This window comes from Lycium barbarum, chromosome 12, assembly GCF_019175385.1.
Source record: "Lycium barbarum isolate Lr01 chromosome 12, ASM1917538v2, whole genome shotgun sequence".
Classification (NCBI taxonomy): domain Eukaryota; kingdom Viridiplantae; phylum Streptophyta; class Magnoliopsida; order Solanales; family Solanaceae; genus Lycium; species Lycium barbarum.
This window is the reverse complement of record NC_083348.1, coordinates 80,008,803-80,028,515: the sequence shown is the minus strand read 5'-3', so window position 1 is coordinate 80,028,515 and position 19,713 is coordinate 80,008,803. Positions and strand designations below refer to the sequence as shown.

At 32.7% G+C, this 19,713-nt stretch overlaps 1 protein-coding gene and 1 long non-coding RNA gene across 21 annotated transcripts; both read right to left on the bottom strand.

The window, feature by feature from the left end:
- Window positions 1–224: 224 nt before the first annotated feature.
- Window positions 225–3,470, bottom strand: LOC132623766 (uncharacterized). The gene is made up of 3 exons (XR_009576414.1): window positions 2,969–3,470; window positions 1,488–1,543; window positions 225–556 (listed from the first exon to the last, which is right to left on the bottom strand). It is a non-coding gene; the product is annotated as an uncharacterized LOC132623766 (long non-coding RNA).
- A 2,177-nt stretch (window positions 3,471–5,647) lies between these two features.
- LOC132623760 (uncharacterized) lies at window positions 5,648–12,473 on the bottom strand. 20 transcript variants are annotated; one of them, XR_009576386.1, is made up of 6 exons: window positions 12,095–12,456; window positions 9,894–12,006; window positions 8,822–8,996; window positions 7,376–7,574; window positions 6,682–6,820; window positions 5,648–6,557 (listed from the first exon to the last, which is right to left on the bottom strand). XR_009576386.1 is itself a non-coding variant. In XM_060338575.1 (6 exons), exons 2-5 carry the CDS (start codon window positions 9,120–9,122, stop codon window positions 6,774–6,776), a joined length of 318 nt encoding a protein of 105 aa, XP_060194558.1. In that variant the 5' UTR covers window positions 9,123–10,270; window positions 12,095–12,453; the 3' UTR covers window positions 5,648–6,557; window positions 6,682–6,773. The 20 variants fall into 20 exon arrangements, 1 of the variants encoding a protein (XP_060194558.1); XR_009576381.1 differs by having other exon boundaries at window positions 9,898–12,006; window positions 12,095–12,454; XR_009576389.1 differs by having other exon boundaries at window positions 8,822–10,270; window positions 11,887–12,006; window positions 12,235–12,448.
- Window positions 12,474–19,713: the final 7,240 nt, after the last annotated feature.

Below are 19,713 nucleotides of genomic sequence, written 5' to 3'. Positions count from 1 at the left end.
GTGACTAGTGCCCTACTTGGGCACCCAGACAGACAAACATATCAAATCGTAACACACTTATCCAAATCGAATCACATACAGATAGCATATACGGCCATAAACACTATATGCCGTCTCAAACTATGTCGAACTGTATCAGACACATTTCGACGCAAACATATACATATACTTATATCAAAAAGCCGGCAAGGTTATCAAATGTATCAAAAGCCGACAAGGCTATCAAAAGTATCAAAAGCCGACAAGGCTAACAGATGGCGCAACGGCCCAAAACATATACAAAGTGCACGCCGACAAGGCTGCCATAACGAATAGAGTCATGCAAACACATCCGTACAGAAGTAGGCACACACACCCACAAATACGTCTACAGACCTCTAAACAGACCAAACGGATCATATGGCGGAACAGGGCCCCGCCGTACCCCTGAACAAATATATACATATGCATCAAACAAGTATATATACCAAAATGTAGGCTCCGGAATAAGAGGAGCACTCCAAACAGAAGAAGAGGGTGTCCTAAACTGATGGATCACCAAACTGTGCGTCTGTACCTGCGGGCATGAAACGCAGCCCCCCGAAGAAAGGGGGTCAGTACGAAATATGTACTGAGTATGCAAAGCAGAAAATACAGAAACAAATCTGAGGCATAAACGAAATAGTAGTACAGAACATAAGTATAAATTCAACATATCAAAATGTTTATTTTAAAACATAAGTCATGCGTAGGGTACAGAAGAATATGGTCGCCCGCCCGTCGATGGCGCCATAACACAGCATAACACCAGAAAGTTTCAAATCTCCGTATCCCCGTCACATATCACATCACAACATAACGCCATACACAGCATAACACCAAATATATGTGGAACCCGACCCTCTTTTGCGAGTAGCTCGGTGAACCATAAACACAGCATAACTTCGGAGTATATCAAAGTGCGCACGATAACAGAACCGGCCCGGGACTCGGCGAAAGGAATAACAGAATGCACGAATAGAGTCGTGAGTAGTCATATGCATAAAATCATTATCATAAATTCAAACATAAGCAAAATGATCATATTTGAAAATCGAAATAATAGTCATACTAAATTCTTTCAAAGATTCTCCGGATTTCATAAAGGAAAGTCGCGGGACCCACGGGTGGGTATTTACCCGAGTCGGGCCCGCCTATGGAAAACATACATATCATATGTCATATAGACTTCTACAAAAATATTAGAGTAATCCGAGCATGTTTGTGAAAGATATGGCATTCCAAAAATTATGAACTTCTTTAAAGTGAACCCTTTTTATGCAAAATTCGGAAAACGATTATTTCAAAGACATAAGGGTTCATATTTCATCAAATCATACATAAGAGTGCCAAAGAACATATACGGATCATAACATGCTCGGATTTCGGATTTGGAATTTCTTTAAGGCTCTAATTTAGCCTATGTAAAACTAAGACATGCCAAAAAGAAAGGAAGTTGCCTTACATACCGTTTGTCGTCTGTACCAATTCAATAATTTAAACTCGTCTCGATTGGCACTTCAACCTATAACAATGGTAGCATGTCCGTCAAATTGGTGGTTGCTAGTAAACGATAAGTCGTTCTTGTATAAAAACAAGTGGGCAGCACTTCCACTACTTTCACACATCCACAACTCACATACGAGGTCAACAACATCAATAACAAGACACAACTCAAGGACATAACAAAATCAGCCCCATATGCACTACATACACCATTGCTATCATTCTTTCTCTTTACATCCATGGAGTACAACAACCACAACAACAAAGTGATTAATACACTAATTCCTTATGTTTATCCATCCCCTTTAACAATGTTAGACCAGCCATCAAGAACAGCCCATACTCCAGCAACTATACTACATATATTGTACATAATCATAACTATAATCCCTGCATTTCGACTCAACAAGAGCAGCCACGAAAATTACAACAAACAGCCCCCAAAATGTCACCACAAAACAGCCACGAAATTTATAACAAGCAGCCCCAAAACAGCCCCAAAATTCATCACAAAACAGCCATGAAATTCATCACAAAACAGCCACGAAATTCATTACAAAACAGCCCCAAAACAGCCCTTAGTTACCACATAACAATGACCGATAATCTCATGAACATCTAAGAATATACCAAGCAGATCGCACACACTTCGCATACGATATTTTATACGCTTCTTTTCTCCAAGTTTGATGATTCACATCAGCAACAACATCAACCTCTATATGCAAGAAAACTATCGTAACATTACAACAAGTTCTAAAACAGCCCCATCCATTATAACGTCACAATACAATCTTAACTATCCTTAGTTCTCCAATTCCTCAAGAACAGCCCCTAACTACAATTTAACCATAACAATGACAACCTCAAATAGCCATATAATCACATGAGATTTTCCACCAAAAACCTTATCAAAACAGCCCACAACAACAACAACATCAACTATTATATGCAAGGAAACTGCTCTAATTTCACAACAAGTTCTAACATGATTTAAACTTTCCTTTCACCTTTTACACATAATCCATAACATTAATAACAACAACCATCCATGTACAAGAATTACTTCAATTTTGTTTCAATAGGAAACCCAAAACAGTCCATCAACACTACAACATCGAAATACAATTTTCGACCTTTATTCCACAAAATCACAAACACATGGAATCAAGTATAATTTTTACCATTGACAACAGCCCCTATACATGTCAATAACCATATTTTCAGCCCTTCAACATAAACAATTATCTACAAATATCATACCATAATAGTGACAACACTAATCAAACTCAACCCAATTAAAACAACTCCAAATCTGCCCACTTTTAATGCCAACTTTAATCAAACAATTTTCTTACTTCCAACTTCACATAATACAACTTAATAGATCCATTACAACATCATTAACTCCAATCTTATAACGAAAAAAAAAAAGAAATCTTACCTTAACAAGTTGGCTTCTTAATTTGGCTAGAAGTTGTGAAATGAACTAATACTTGTTCTTGTTGCTCCAAATGACTAATCCACGTTATTATAGCCTTCCTAACTGGTTGGAATACTTTGAAAATCTGATCTTTTTGATCAAGGAATTCGAGCTCCAATTTTGCTAGCCATGGCCAAATGCCATGGCTTATGCTCTCTCTCTCTCTAGCTAGGTTTTCTTGTAATGTTGAAGGTGGAAAATGAGCTCTTGCTCATCAGATTTTTTTCCTTATATAGGCAGCCCTTAAGAGTGACAAGTGTCCCACTCAAGGCTTGAACCAATTAAATTTGGCCACATGTCTTGGTGGGGCCCACTTAGTGCACTAATGACTTGTTTAGTGAAAAATTAAATTTTTAACCCCCACTTAATAATCTAATCATGGTAAATTAATCCCAACTTTCCATTAATATTTTTACACTAAGTAAAATTCATAAGAAATTCATTTTCTAATAGAGACCGGAAATTAAAGATTTATGTTTCGTGCCCGAAAATGATCTCGTCTTTAACTTGAGTCGATTCTCTTGCGAATAACTCGACGTATAAATTACGGGATATAACAATGGAAAGCTTGCTTAGTGGTTCGTGGTTGCCACCAAAAGGAAGGTATTGACTTTAATGAAGTTTTCTCTCTTGTTGTTTGTCATACCTCCATTAGACTGTTACTTGCTATTGTTGCTCTTTTTAACTTGGAGTTGGAGCAACTTGGTGTTAAAACTGCGTTTCTTCATGGAGAGTTAGAAGAAGAAATTTATATGAAACAACCTGAGGGTTTTGTTGTTCCTGGCAAGGAGCAATTTGTTTGTCGGTTGAAAAGATCTCTTTATGGCCTTAAACAAGCTCCAAGACAGTGGTACAAAAGGTTTGATTCCTTTATGATTGGGCAATACTACACACGTAGTAAGTATGATAATTGTGTGTATTTTCGACAGTTTTCTGGTGGTTCCTTCATTTACTTGTTGTTATATGTTGATGATATGGTGATTGCTTCTAAAGATAAGTCTTTGATCAACAAGTTAAAATCTCAACTTAATTATAAGTTTTAGATGAAGGACCTTGGTGCCACTAAGAAGATTCTAAGTATGGAGATTCATAGGGATCGAAAAGCTGGAAAGCTTTCTCAGAGGAAGTATTTTGAGAAAGTCCTCGATAGGTTTAATATGTTTGATTGTAAACTTGTTTCTACTCCGTTTGCTGCTCATTTCAAACTGTTTGCTGACTCTTGTCCTAAGTCCGAGGAAGACATTGAGAGGATGTCTACTATCCTGTATGCTAGTGTTGTTGGTAGCCTTATGTATGCTATGGTTTGCACTAGACCTGATTTAGCTTTTGAGGTAAGCATGGTGAGCCGATACATGCATAATCCTGGAAAGGATCATTGGAATGTTGTGAAATGGATTCTTCGTTATGGAAAGGGTCTGTTGATATTGGTTTGGTATTTGATAGAGCCTAGGCATCATCTTATGATGTTGTTGGGTTCGTTGATTCTAATTATAGTGGTGATCTCGATCGTAGGAGGCACATTTCTGGTTATATTTTTTCACTGTGCTCTGGTGCTATCTCTTGGAAAGCACAATTACAGTCTATTGCAGCCCTTTCTACTACCGAAGTTGAGTATATCGCTGCAACTGAAAGTCTTAAAGAAGCTACATGGTTGCGAGGTCTTCTTATTGATTTTGGTGTTCAACAGCATACTACCGTTGTATTTTCGGATAGCCAAAGTGCTATTCATCTTACCAAGGCCGATTCTCATCGCTCGAAGACCAAGCATATTAGTGTTAAATACCACTTTATCAGAGATACTATTGCTGCAGGTGAGATTGTGGTAAAGAAAGTTCACGTGTCAGATAATCCCGCAGATATGTTAACCAAGCCGCTTGCTATTACTAAGTTTAAGCATTGCTTAGACTTAGTTGGTGTTCTTCATGCTTAAATTGCCCTTCGGGGCTTTATGGGGTGACGAGTGTTGAAGTTGATGTATTTTGGTCCAAGGTAGAGATTGTTAGAATATGTCCCAAAGGGGTTTATCGAAATTGTCCCATTTCAATTGGGATTCGATAATTGTCCCATTCCAACTGGGATTCGACTGGCTTGTCCCATTCCAACTGGGATTTTGAACGTCTTCAACCCCTATTTAGAGGAGATTTTCGGCCAGAACATCAAGAAAAAGAGAATAACTATCAAGACTACACACAAGACTATATTCCACACTTAGGTTAGAGAGAGGTTTAATTGAGAGATTGTAATCTTTCGTTTCCTTTGATCTCGTTGTGCTTCGACACCCTGTTGAGATCGTTTTATACTCCTCACCTTATAGTTGATTTCTGTGATTTTTCCCGTCTTGAGTTTCCACGTAAATCTTGTGTTCGTTACGTTTATTGCTTTCTCGCATTATTATTCTTGTATTGGGGCATCCTAATCGATTTCGCTGCATCGCTCGCTTATTTCTTAACATTTAAAAATATGTCTTGATCCATATTATTACTTGTATTATTGTTATTTGTTAGTATTAAAAGTTTACTTCAACTAGGAGAAATCAGCCAATTTTCTATAACATATTTATTCTACTAGCAGAGCATGCCAGTGCGATGCACGGGCCCAACATAATTTATTTTATTTATTTATCTAAAGTATTTCAGTAAATGATTGTAAACAACTTTTATTAACATTAATTGTTATTGCATTGTAAATAGCAACATATATGAAAGGTTTTTTATGTACCATCATTGGAGTGATAATTAAACAAAGAGTTAAAGACAATATATTTTCAACATTCTAACTTAATGCAAGTAAATCTATCCATAAGCTTTCCATTGTACACTGTACCAAACCCCTCGTCACCAATCTTGTGTACTGCAGAGAAATTTTCATTTGCTTGGCAAATTTCATCAACCGAGAACTCCCGTGTACCTAAATTCTCCCTGGAAGCAATTGAAGTTGCATTGGAATTAGAGTATTGGGGTTTCAACATCTGACTTGAACTCCCTGATATCCTCGGCTACGAAGTTTTGATGGAGACAAATTGGATATACATCATAATTGATAATATTGAATGGCACCATGTAAGTATAAACACTAAAACTAAAATAGTCCCTTCTATCAGTCAGCTAGTTATCCTTATATTATAAGAACGGTAGAACCTGTTAAGCTGTTGCAGAAGTTCACCATACCTACAGGTTCATGCACCAAAAGGCTCTTTCCTCTATTCCCACACTTCTTCCCAATGTTATCTTCCAAGTCTCCTTTGGTTTTACAAGGTTAAGCTTTATCTGGCAGTGTTTATCATACAACTTGTATACTGAAACTAAAGATGAAGGTTTAACGCCGGTGGACCAGGAAGCTTCTGACAAGTCATCTAGACTTCATCTGATATATGCTTTTGGTGAAGTGTTGTTATCTTGTAAACAGGACCAAAGCCCCTGTCTCCAATCTTTCTGGTAACTGAAAAGTTATTGGCAGCTTTGGTTATGGTTAGATAGATCGTTGGCATTTCAAATTCTTCAACTACCACTGTTGTAATCCATCTTCAAATTGTCGTTGTATCCCCATTTTCCTGCCAAAATGAAATTGAGTGGATTGTGTTTAAGCTGCGAAAACCATACCAATAAGACAGTTCTTCACTTCTATTTAAATCTCAAATGGGTCGGCACAAAGTAGTGACTTATATCCAGCCTTACCTCTCTTCTTGAGCTTCAAAGCATTCTTCCTTCTTCTGTGGCAAATCACCAAGCTTGGATTACCAAAATCACACCAATTGATAATTGTCGGATCAATAAGACATGTTTCCCGTCTTTCCATCTGATTTCCCCGGACTATCTGCAAGTGTCCGGTTCAATAAAGATAAGAAATTTTACTACCTTTCTACCTTTCGATCTTTTGAAGGAGATACCATGTTGACATATAGAGGTTCTTCAAACCTTTGAAGTACTGTATTTTTATTTGTGATATTGAGTATTAATGGTTGTGCAAGCATTTGAGGTATTGTAAGTCACTTTTAAGTCCTCAATGAAATCATTGCAACTAAAAATCTCTAACATTTTGTCTAGAGGAGATTAAGTGCCTATGAATTAGTTTAAAAAATGTCTGATTTGTAACTAATCATTGTGCTTATTGATTCAGCTTATAGATTTAAAGCAACTTCATCCTAAAGTAGTAGTAGTAGCTTTTTATTCTACTTAAATTATTAGTTCCTAGCTATATATATACAGCAGGCAAAAATTTGCAGTTAATAGTATAGCTTTTTGCAAGCATAGGCAGAGTTGAGTTTAAGGTTAGGCCTGCCTTGTCCAAAGTGCCAGCAAAAATAAATATAGGTTATTACTTTCAAGCAATCACAAATAATTTTTAACTATGTATTAGCAACAAACTTACCTAATTCAGAGGCAGCTATTCTTATATAGATATCTTGCGACACGGGGAATTGAGTTTGGATTCTGCAAAGGACAGCTCACACGTCATAGCCAATTTATGAGATGGAAATGGTACCTAATTTGTTCCATCATCATCTATGTCAGATTATAGATCTTTCCAAGAGTTCCAAGTCCTCATCGTTGTCAGCTTATTCATCATCCTACCGAATGAAATGACAGCATATCAATTCCAGTATAATTTTGTCAAGTGAAGTATAGTAGGTTTCAGAAAAGATCATCAGATTCTTTCGAAACTTGCCTTTACATACATTCAAATAGTCGCACATCATAGTCTTCAATTTCCCACATTTACAAAAATCTTTAACCTTCATAATATAGTAATGCTTGATGACAGATTCAATTCATTCGAAGATACCATCGTTATCATTTATCAACAGATGTAATAGTTCCTCCGTTGAGAAGATATTAGTTGAATTTCAGACATAGAGACAAACAGAGAACTATGGACCCGACTTCAGTACAATGACACATATACACTCCATAACGAAAGAACTGCGCACTCTTGTCACTTTTGAGAACCTTTCAAGGGTAAGGTACCTATCATAACTGATACATTCATATGCACCTCATATTTTGCCTATGAGAAATTATCAATCAGTCAAACTCATCAACAATTAAAGAAAAGGTTTAATGATTTTACAGGAATCCTGCGAAAAGAATATTTATAAAATGCATCTGGTGATGTGTATAATAATTTGATGAAAGTTGTCAATAACCATAAAAAGATCCCATAACTAAGAACTGCAAGTTAAGTACACAATCTACTACTAAGAACACAAATCAACACTGACCAAAAACCCTCTTCCACTCACCAGCAGCTTCCCATTATGGAGTGGAATTTTGTTAAGTCATGAAACAAATAATTCACATTTTGCAACCTTGAAGATAAACACAGATGAAGTAATGTGTCAACTCAATTTCATATAGCTATCAAATATGTGAATGTAATATAGCATCTAGAAGTACTGTGACTTCCTACTCTAGAATGCCAACAGTTGCATTCTATCATCAACGTTATAAGCTTTACACACAAATGAAGAGGAGAAGAAATGGGATTTTCTTCCAAAAATCACTCAAAACTCCCATCTAGAATGAAAGAGGAGCATCAAATCAAGCCTCTTACATATACTATTTGAACCACGTAATAAAACTTGGTTAGAGAGTACTCCTATCCAATAAGACATGCTAATTATCTAAGCACCTATAAAAATTCAAATGAAACCATCTTTGATCGAGAAAATGGATATGTTTTATCAATCATATTATTTCCCTATTCAAGGTTCATTTTATTGTTCTCCTAAAAATACAAAAGCATAGTTAGCATTCACAATTTTTCCGATGACAAACCAAACCTCTGACCAAGAACTTGAAGCAAAATTAAGCAAACCTCAGTTGTTGACAATATGAACTCATCAACTTCTTTAATATTGAGCTGCTATTCTCCTTCAGCTTTTTCGAATTCTCTTCCCTTTCTTCATCAACATATTTTGACTTCCTTACAAATCTAAAATCATCTGGATATAAATCTACATGTGAATCTGAATTAGCATTTGAACCACTATCTGCAACAAAAATGACAAACAAAGAAGAATGGCTAATAAGTCATAAATTTTGATTAGATAACTAAAATTAAAATACCAAAACATTAAGACACCATTTGGCAGACAGGCCATTGAAACAGTCCACATGAGAGTGGAAACTGAAAATCAATATCACAAATGTGAAAAAAGGAATAGAAAATAGAAAAGGAAATAGAAGTGGGAAGCAGTTGTCCCACTTAAATAGAAGTACTAAACACGTGTCAACCAAAAAGTACACTTGTCAGAATGATAAAGAGAAGAGCTGATCTTTTGGACTTGGGGTTTAAAGGTCCAACCATGGATGAGCAGAGTACAACTTGTTTTTGCTGTGTTCGGCCTCCTAAGTCTCGTACAATTTACATTTCCTTTCGTACAATGATTTCGTACACCACAAGTGCCATTTCTATAAAGTACTAGAAGGGGCTGCCCGTGCGCTGCACGGGCCCAACAATTTTAGTTTACATGATAGTGTTGCTTGGATGTATAACTTTTAATTACAGTATACAGGGACCAAGTGAAGGTAGAATAATAATATCACCTAAAAAAAGTTGTACATGAAGCGACTCTGATATATATGAAAGAGTAAAGAATACAAAAATGCATATGCTTAGAGTACTCACAACACAAACTGCAAAATAGTTCAATACATGGAAGACAAATCTTTACAAAATAAGTTGAGCCCGTAAAGAAATCTCTCTAAGAATTGAAAAAGACAAACCAACCCCCCCCCCCCCCCCCCCCCCCAAAAAAAAAAAGAATCAAGATTTGAGCACAAAGACACAGTAGCAGCGCAATTGGGAGCAACAAAAGAAAAATTGTGCCTTCATTAGGCAAAGGAGGAAAATTATAGCTTCAAGCGACTTTAAGGTGAGAGGTTACCCACTTCTAAAGTGCTTTGAATTTTGGCACAGTCAAATGGCGAATACGTATTGAACTCTACCAATGTAAGGCTCAGACAAAGGGTATCCTGGCTTTTGTAGCTAGTGGAGGTAGGCTTCAGTTTTCATGGCCCTTCCACTACTCAGCTTCAGTTATTGCACTACCAGGTAGAGTCCCATGCTCAGACAATCGAAGGCAAAGCTACCAATTTCTGTTAATTAAGGACTCTTCCAAATCAGCGGCAACCTAGAACCACTGTAAAATTCATTACATGTATGTTAACATATTAGTAGCCTCTCATCTAGCAATTGTGAGCAGTAATGCAGCTTTGACTTTTCCACGTTCCTATTTTTGTAGTGCTCTTGGATGCTTCTTCTCTTCACATTAGTACAGGAACGAAAAAACATTTAGACAGAAGAGATTATAGCAAAGGAGAAAATGTTTGCTTCAAACTCTGTAAGCAAGACGCAATTCTATTCACACAAGTATATCAAAGAAGGAAAATGCTCAAACTGTATGACCACTAAATTCAACTTAAGTTTTATAGGTACTTAATACCCGTTTGGCAGAATTTTTCACTTTTTTCCGAAAATTTTCTTCACTTTATTTGGAAATCAAGGTTTGGCCATGAAAATTCCATATACAACTTGAAGTTGTATTTGGAAAACACATAAAACTCAGTTTTCACTTTTTTCACTTTCAATATATTCAAACAACCAAATATTCTTTGCAAAAACTACAGCCAAACAGAACTCCAACTTCAAAATTCCAAAAAAAAAAAGTGTAAAATATTTGATTTTCATAAGCATTCCAACTTAGAGAAGCAGTAGTAACATTCTATGGATCATGTTTCCTGCTAAATTCACTAAATGAATAACAGCCCTCTGACTGCGCCGTGGTAGGATTATCTTGAGAAAATTAAGTAAAACAACCTTTACCCCTCAGTTTTACTTGTGACAATGAAACATCAAGAAGCAGGCAAGCTGAAAATGAAGAATATTCCAAAAAAGAAGCTAAAGTTTCAAGATCTCTATGCTAATGTAGGTGTTAGAGGGTTCTCCAGCTATATATGATTCTCCTTGTTTTTCTTTTGCCGCTATCCATCTCATAGTAGAAATAAGATACATTTTTTAGAAATAAGCTACATATTTTCATTTCCATCACCAACAAAAAGTACTACTATAAGATAAATGAGCTTCACAACTAAAATTTGACAAAGAGAAGGATCTCTACATCCTCATTTGTGTATTTTCCTTTTCAAGCACTATACTTCAAGTAAAAAATGGTGCTTTAATTAGTTTTCCAAGGGTAATCAGGATATTGAATCAAAAAAGGGGGACATAGTTTTAAAAAAAGTGATTGTGCTAGGTGAAACATGATGAAATGTAGACAACTATCGGTCATTTTCCTTTCATTCATTTAACATAGATTTGAAGATACAAATAAGAATATAGAGATGGAAAAACAAATAAGAACATAGAGATGGAAAAACAAACAGAGTCGGTATGACCTGAGACAGGAGTAATCTTGACTTAGCAATTTTAAATAACTTTTTTGGCCTTGTTAAAGAGCTTCAAATTTTCAATCCAGAAATCAAGCAGTTGGCATAAATGGCCTTTATCGCTTGTTGTCCTAAAAAAAAAGACCATATCTTTCGTTGGCTTTTCTTAGTATATTTTTAATCAATCACCTCAAGAAAAATGTAGCGAAATTAACTGTTACAGCTTAAAATTGTAAATGTCAGTCAACAACAATTAAAAACATGATCCTGTGCTATATCAAGCTCGTAACTGAAGCAGCAAGGATTGATTCTACTCTATAGCAAATCGCAAATACAAATAAATATTAAATGAAGTATCTCTCGTTTTTCTTAATTAGTTCTGCAAGCTCTTTTGTTAGAAATATGTACACCGAGGTTATAATGGGGCTCACTAAGAACTCCAAGCTTAGTAACTATATTACAAATGTAGAACCAAAAGGATAGCAGCTTCACCGGCAGTAGCGGACGAAGAAGCGAAGTTTGAATCATGAAATTGTCAACTTATTGATCCAAAATTCTTCTCGTCCAAAGAAGATGCATATTTTTTTTATCATATACCCAACGAAGTACCTGCTATAGAAATAAAATAAAACAAACCAAGAAACATAAATACAGACACACCCAAATGATTAACCGAAGAGACAAACTAAACTAAACTAACCTTTTGGAAAGAGGGTGGTGGAACGGGCAAACAGAGAAAACTCAATAAGAAGGATCACGACAATATGATCTACTGCAGTAAATAAATAAGTTTCAAAAACCTCAGATCAAGGAGGTACTGAATAGAGAGCTCAGCCTCACCATAGCATCTTGAAAGCAAACAATAGAGCAAGTCTCAGAATCATGCAATGAAAATGGAAATAAAAGCTAAGTGGAAGCCAACTGGCCCACTCAAATAAATGTCGTCCAAAAGAGGAAATTTGAAGGGCTTCAATGCAGTACAATACACGAGTTGAGCAATGAGATGGTCCAAGTGTGATGAATAAAAAAAGAGACGTCCAACAATACCGTACAATCTATAATACTTCTGGTACAATATATTTGTGCATTCTTCGTCCACCCAACTCTCATTTATATATATAAACTAGACGGCCTATGCCCGTGCTGTGCACGGGCCTAACACTTCGGATTATAGTGCATCTATGTATATGTAGTTATTTTTGAATAGTGATTATATATATATATATATATAGAGAGAGAGAGAGAGTATATATTATGTTCAAAACACGATTAATATAACATTGTAGTTTGTGCTCCGTATTTAAAATTTTATTATATTAATGTTTGCTACGAATATAAAATTGACAAATTTATTAATATTTTTTTAAAGAGAAGACTTGTTTAAAAGGAAACTATTTTCCTTTTTATCAAATTTTGATTTGGATAATTCTAATTCAAATTATTAAATTAATTTTACATATTTAAAACGAAACAAAGTAGAAATTGATTTTCTATTTAAACGAAGAAATACTATTTTTTTATATTGCTTGATTTTGTTAATATGGGGTCCACTTTTTTTTTACAGTGAGTTTGGAGATGGTGGGTTCTAATTTTTTTTATTATTATATTGCTTGATGTTGTTTAGTATGTGGTCCACCCTTTATGGGGTGCACCCTTTTTTTTGTAGGATATTATTAGTTTGTACTATTTTTATGCATATAATATATATACATATATTATATTCAAAATACGATTAATATAACATTATAGTTTGTGCTCCGTATCTAAAACTTTATTATATTAGTATTTGCTACGAATACAAAGCCAACACTTTTTTTTTAACATTATATTTTTTTAATATGCGGTTCACTTTTTTTTTGGATATTGCTTGATTTTGATAATATAGGGTGCACTTTTTTTTTCCCATGAGTTCGGAGATGGTGAGTTCTACTTTTTTTTCTTCCTTTTTTTTATTGCTCGGTGTTATTTAGTATGGGTCTAAACCCATGCTTTATATAGTTTTTTTTTTTATTTTTTTTATTTTTTTATATTGCTTGGTGTTGTTTAGTATGGGGCCCACCCTTTTGGACATTATTAGTTTGCACTATTTTTATGCATATAATATATATATATATATATATATTTACTATGTGCAAAACACGATTGATATAACATTGTAATTTATGCTCCGTATCTAAAACTTTATTATATTAGCGTTTGCTATGAATATAAAGTCTGCACTTTTTTTTTTGACATTGTTTATTTTTTTAATATGGGATTCGCTTTTTTTAATATGGGACTCACGTAGCAAACGCACGTGGCAATGAATCCATCATTATTGACTTAATGAGATACTTTGGAAATTACATGAATATTGTTTGATTTTTTAATACGGGGTGTACTTTTTTTTGGACATTATTAATTTGCACTATTTTTATGCATATATATATATATATATATATATATATATATATATAGTTTGTGCTCCGTATTTAAAACTGTAGTATATTAGTGTTTGCTACGAATACGCACGTGGCAATGAATCCATCATTATTGACTTAATGAGATACTTTGAAAATTACATGAATATTGTTTGATTTTTTTAATATGGGGTGCACTTTTTTTTTGACATTATTAATTTGCACTATTTTTTTAATATTAGTTGTTGTTTAATATATATGGGGCCCATAATTTTTATTTTTATTTTACATTTGTTGTTTAATATATATGGGGCCCAAATTTTTTTTTTTAACATTGTTTGTTTTTTTAATATGAGATTCACTTTTTTTTTTTAATATTACTTGATTTTGTTAATATGGGGTTCACTTTTTTTTTCCCGTGAGTTTGGATGTGGTGGGTTCCACTTTTTTTTTTAATACTGAATGGTGTTTAATATGGGGCCCACATTTTTTTTAATATCAGTTGTTGTTTAATATATATGGGGCCCACAATTTTGTTTTTTACAATTTTGTTTTTTTATGGGCCTATTTAATATGGGGCCCAAATTTTTTTTATATATATACTATGTTCAAAACACGATTGATATAACATTGTAATTTGTGCTCCGTATCTAAAAATTTATTATATTAGTGTTTGCTAAGAATACAAAGTCTGCACTTTTTTTTTATATATATTGCTTGATTTTGTCAATATGGGATATCATGTTCAAAACACGATTAATATAACATTGTAGTTTGTGCTCCGTATTTAAAACTTTATTATATTAGTGTTTGCTACGAATACGCATGGTGTTTAATATGGGGCCCACAATTTTTTTTTTAATATTAGTTGTTGTTTAATATATATGGGGCCCACAATTATTTTTTTTACAATTTTTTTTTATGGGCCTGTTTAATTTGGGGCCCAAATTTTATTTTATTTTTTTATGAGGAGGGTCCACAACGGACGATGAAAGTGCCTCAAACTCCCTCTTCTTAATAGTAGAAACTAGATGGCTTATGCCCGTGCTGCGCACGGATCCAACACTTCAGATTATAGTGTATCTATGTATATGTAATTGTGTTTATATAGTGATAATATATATATATATGTGTGTGTGTGTGTGTGTGTGTGTGTGTGTGTGTACTATGTTCAAAATACGATTAATATAACATTGTAGTTTATACTCCGTATCTAAAACTTTATTTTATTCGTGTTTGCTACGAAAATTTATTAATATTTTTTAAAAGAGAAGACTTGTTTAAAAGAAAACTATTTTATTCTCTTTGAGATAAAATAATAACAATATTAATTCGATTTTAATTGATACTTTCAATTTTAATTCGATTAATTTAAAAGTGTAAAATACTTATTATTTTTTATCAAATTTTGATTTGGATAATTGTAATTCAAATTATTAAATTAATTTTACATGTTTGAAACGAAACAAAGTAGAAATTAATTTTCTATTTAAACGAACAAATGCTATTTTTTAATTTTTGGTAAATATTCTTGGTTTAACTCATTTTACTTGTCATGTTGTCTTTTGCATGGTTTTTTAAGGAAACGTGAATTAGAATTATAATTTGACTAATTTACCTTATTCATTATTTGATCTTCATTTGATATTAATCTCTTTTCACATTTATTAGAGTAAGAATAAAAATAAAAAAGTAATTAAATTGTATCTTATTTTTTAAATATATATATTTTAAGTATATTTATTTTAGTAAACATAACAAATAAATGACATGGCGGAATAGCAAATACAGCAATTAAATATTTTGAAGAAAAGTAATAATATGAGGTCCATGTTTTTTGCTGTGCAATAATTTCATTTGCTCTCACTAGTGGGTTAATATGCATGTGGCAATGAATCCACTATTATTGACTTGATGCGGATACTTTGGGAATTACATGAATATTGTTTGATTTTTTAGTATATGGGATGCACGTTTTTTTTTTTTTTGACGTTGCCTTTTTCTTTTTTCTTTTTTTAATATTGGGTCCCTTTTTTTTCATGAGTTTGAGGAGGGTGGGGTCCAGGTTTTTTTTTTTTTTTTTAAGAGTGACTGTCGACGAAGCATGGGTAAACCGATGCTTCTATATAGTAGAAAAATAGAAATATAATAAAGTATTTCTATCTACTTTTTAGAAGAGTTGGTAATATAAAGTATAAAACGACATTTTTTTGCCCTTAAATAAAAAAGTGGGTGGGACCACAAAGGATTTTTTTACTCTTAAATAAAAAAGTAGGACCGAACACGGACGACGATCTTGCCTCTATAAACCGGCTCTTCTATATAGTAGTAATAGTGAAGTAATACATATAATTTTTTTATCAAATTTTGATTTGGATAATTCTAATTCAAATTATTATATTAATTTTACATGTTTAAGATGAAACAAAGTCGAAATTTAATTTTTTATCTAAATGAAGAATTTCTATTTTTTAATTTTTAGTAAATATTTTTTGTTTAACTCATTTTACTTGTCATGTTATTTTTTACACGATTTTTTAAGCAAAACGTCAATTAGAATTAGAATTTCACTAATTTACCTTTTTAATTATTTGATCTCCATTTAATATTATTTTTTCTTTTATGACATTAATCTCTGATCACATTTATTAGAGTAAGGAAAAAATGAAAAAGTAATTAAATTCTATCTTATTTTAACATATAAGTATTTTAAGTATGTTGCTGTAAAATAATTTCATTTGCTCCCACTAATGGGTTGATACGCATGTGACAATAAATCCATCATTATTGATTTAATTGTTTGATTTTCTAAGCATTTTTTTTTAACATTGTTTGCTTTTTTAATATGGGATTCCTTTTTTTTTTTTTTAATATTTCTTGTTTTTGTTAATATGGGGTCCACTTTTTTTTTCCCGTGAGTTTGGATGTGGTGGGTTCTACTTTTTTTTCTTCTCTTTTTTTTTTTTTTAATACTGGTTGGTGTTTAATATGGGGCCATGAAGAACTTCTATTTTTTAATTTTTAGTAAATATTTTTTGCTTAACTCATTTTACTTGTCATGTTATTTTTTACACGGTTTTTTAAGGAAACGTTAATTAGAATTAAAATTTCACTAATTTAGCTTATTAATTATTTGATCTCCATTTAATATTATTTTTTCTTTTATGACATTAATCTCTTTTCACATTTATTAGAGTAACGAAAAAATGAAAAAGTAATTAAATTTTATCTTATTTTAATATATAAGTATTTTAAGTATGTTGCTGTACAATAATTTCATTTGCTCTCACTAATGGGTTGATACACATGTGACAATGAGTCCATCATTATTGATTTAATTGTTTGATTTTCTAAGCATTTATTTTTTAACATTGTTTGTTTTATTAATATGGGATTCACTTTTTTTTTAATATTGCTTTATTCTGTTAATATGGGGTCCACTTTTTTTTCCACTGAGTTAGGATGTGGTGGGTTCCACTTTTTTTTATTATTTTTTTAAAATACTGATTGGTGTTTAATATGGGGCCCACAATTTTTTTTAACATTGTTTGTTTTTTTTAATATGGAATTCACTTTTTTTTTTAATATTGCTTGATTTTGTTAATATGAGGTCCACTTTTTTTTTCCCGTGAGTTTGGATGTGGTGGGTTTCACTTTTTTTTTTCTTTTTTTTAATACTGGTTGGTGTTTAATATGGGGCCCACAATTTTTTTTAAATATTAGTTGTTGTTATATATATAAGGGGCCCACAATTTTTTTGTTTGATTCTGTTAATATGGGGTTCACTTTTTTTTCCCGTGAGTTTGGATGTGGTGGGTTCCACTTTTTTTTCTTTTCCTTTTTTTTTAATACTGGTTCAATTTTTTTTTTAATATGGGATTCACTTTTTTTTAATATTGCTTGATTTTGTTAATATGGGGTCCACTTTTTTTTCCCGTGAGTTTGGATGTGTTGGGTTCCACCGTTTTTTTTTAATACTGATTGGTGTTTAATATGGGGCCCACAATTTGTTTTTTACAATTGTTTTTTGTTTTTTGTTATGGGCCTGTTTAATATGGGGCTCAATATTTTTTTTATTTTTTTTGGACGACGAAAAGGCACCCAACTGGTGCTTCTAAATAGTAGTAAAATATGCACGGGCCGAATATGTTTATTCACTTTAATTAGCTTGTCTTTACGGTTTGTATTTGGTAAATAATTTTTAAAAAATTGTCATAATCATGACAATGAAAGTTGTTCATCAATGTGGAAAAAATAATTAGTAATAAGGTGAGGAAAAATTAATATTTTGATTTTAGATTTTCTTTTAAATTGTTTAATATCTTATATATATACCGACAAGTTGATATCCATCTCAATCAATTAACTGTTCAGATCCAAACATAAAAACCATTATTGTATATATTGGTTTTTTTAAAAGCAAAACTAATAAAATATTTTTATTAAATTAATTAAAAAATATGAGAAAATAAATGTGTCGAATAATTAAAATTGAAGTGCATACGTCTATGGAATAAATATTAAGTATTATGACATATTAGAAATGCGATATGTTATATCGTAAATCACCAAATTTTAATTCCGAAATGAAAATATAAAGCAATATATTTTATAAATTTAAAGAAACAATAATCAGAGAATGCAAAGGAGGGTAAAATAAGTAAAGTTCCTTCTTTCTTAATACTTTAAACTTGAAAAGAGGACGAACAATAGCAATGCAAATTTGTATTAAAAGTTATATAAATTGCACACTTTAACCAACGACTTTTATATCCACTTAGACATTTGTTAGTCTCTCTCCCATAGACTATTTTCAAGAATATTTATTAGAAAGGATTAATTTTATTTTGATTTTATAAATGAACAAGTAATTTGGACACACACTATTTTTCAAGAACACGAAAAGTCAAGAGTGAACAAGTAAAAATGCACTGAGAAAATAAATGTGTCGGAGAATTAAAATTGAAGTGCATACATCTATGGAATAAATATTAAGTACTATGACATATTAGAAATGTCCACGTGGGATTAAAAAATAGTTGTGTAAAGTGTACAAGCTATATAGCTTATGGTACAAGCATTCATTGCGTGTACAATTTGTTAAGCTTTTGGTACAAGTTTGGGCACCTATGTTCGTACCCCCAGTGTTATCAAAGGCGCGCTTTAAGCGCGCTTAAGCCCTAAAATGAGGCACAAAACACGTTGAGCACTTCGCCTCGCTTTATGTGCGCTTCAATGTCATCATCAAGGCTCTAAGACATATTTTTCCTTGCCAATGAGCCTCTCTTGGAGAGGTGACACTAGATGATTGATATTTCACTTTATCGCAATATTTTTACAATTTCTTTGTCCATATATTTATTATTCATGCTTATTATCATCAATCTTGGACTAAACATATATATATATTTGTATTTTTGCACCATTGCGCTTTTTTTCTTTAAAGCCCACGCTTTATTTGCGCTTTGCGCTAGGCCTGGGCACAAATCGGTTCAACCCGAATTTCCGAACCGATTCGAAACAATTCGGATAATTCAATTTGGATAATACAATTCGATTTCAATTTACAAATGCAATTTAAAAATATTACAGTTTAACGGTTCGGATACGGTTGACTTCAATTATCAACCAAACCGAACCGAACAAACCGAATTTATATGCCACTAATGAGTAATACTCTATAGTCTAAATATATATAGCTTAATACTTAATAGTGAAGTAATATTTATTTAACTTTAGAAGTGGTGCAAATGAATGTTTGCATGCACACCTGAAAATTCATGGCCTTCTTGTTGGCCTCAAGCTGACTTCCCTTTTGATCTTTCATCTTTTCAGCGTTCTTCTCACGAGCCATCTTTGCCTCCACCCATGACTCTGTTAGTTCTTTGATCTTAGCTTGTACGAATTAGAGTTTTTTTTT

Coding starts and splice junctions, on each gene's coding strand:
- LOC132623760 (XM_060338575.1), bottom strand. CDS start 9,122: ATGTGGACTGTTTCAATGGCCTGTCTGCCAAATG. Junction 8,997..9,088: donor AATGGCCTGTCTGCCAAATG/GTGTCTTAATGT, acceptor TTTTTGTTGCAG/ATAGTGGTTCAAATGCTAAT. Junction 7,438..8,821: donor TCATATTGTCAACAACTGAG/GTTTGCTTAATT, acceptor TGTCCTTTGCAG/AATCCAAACTCAATTCCCCG.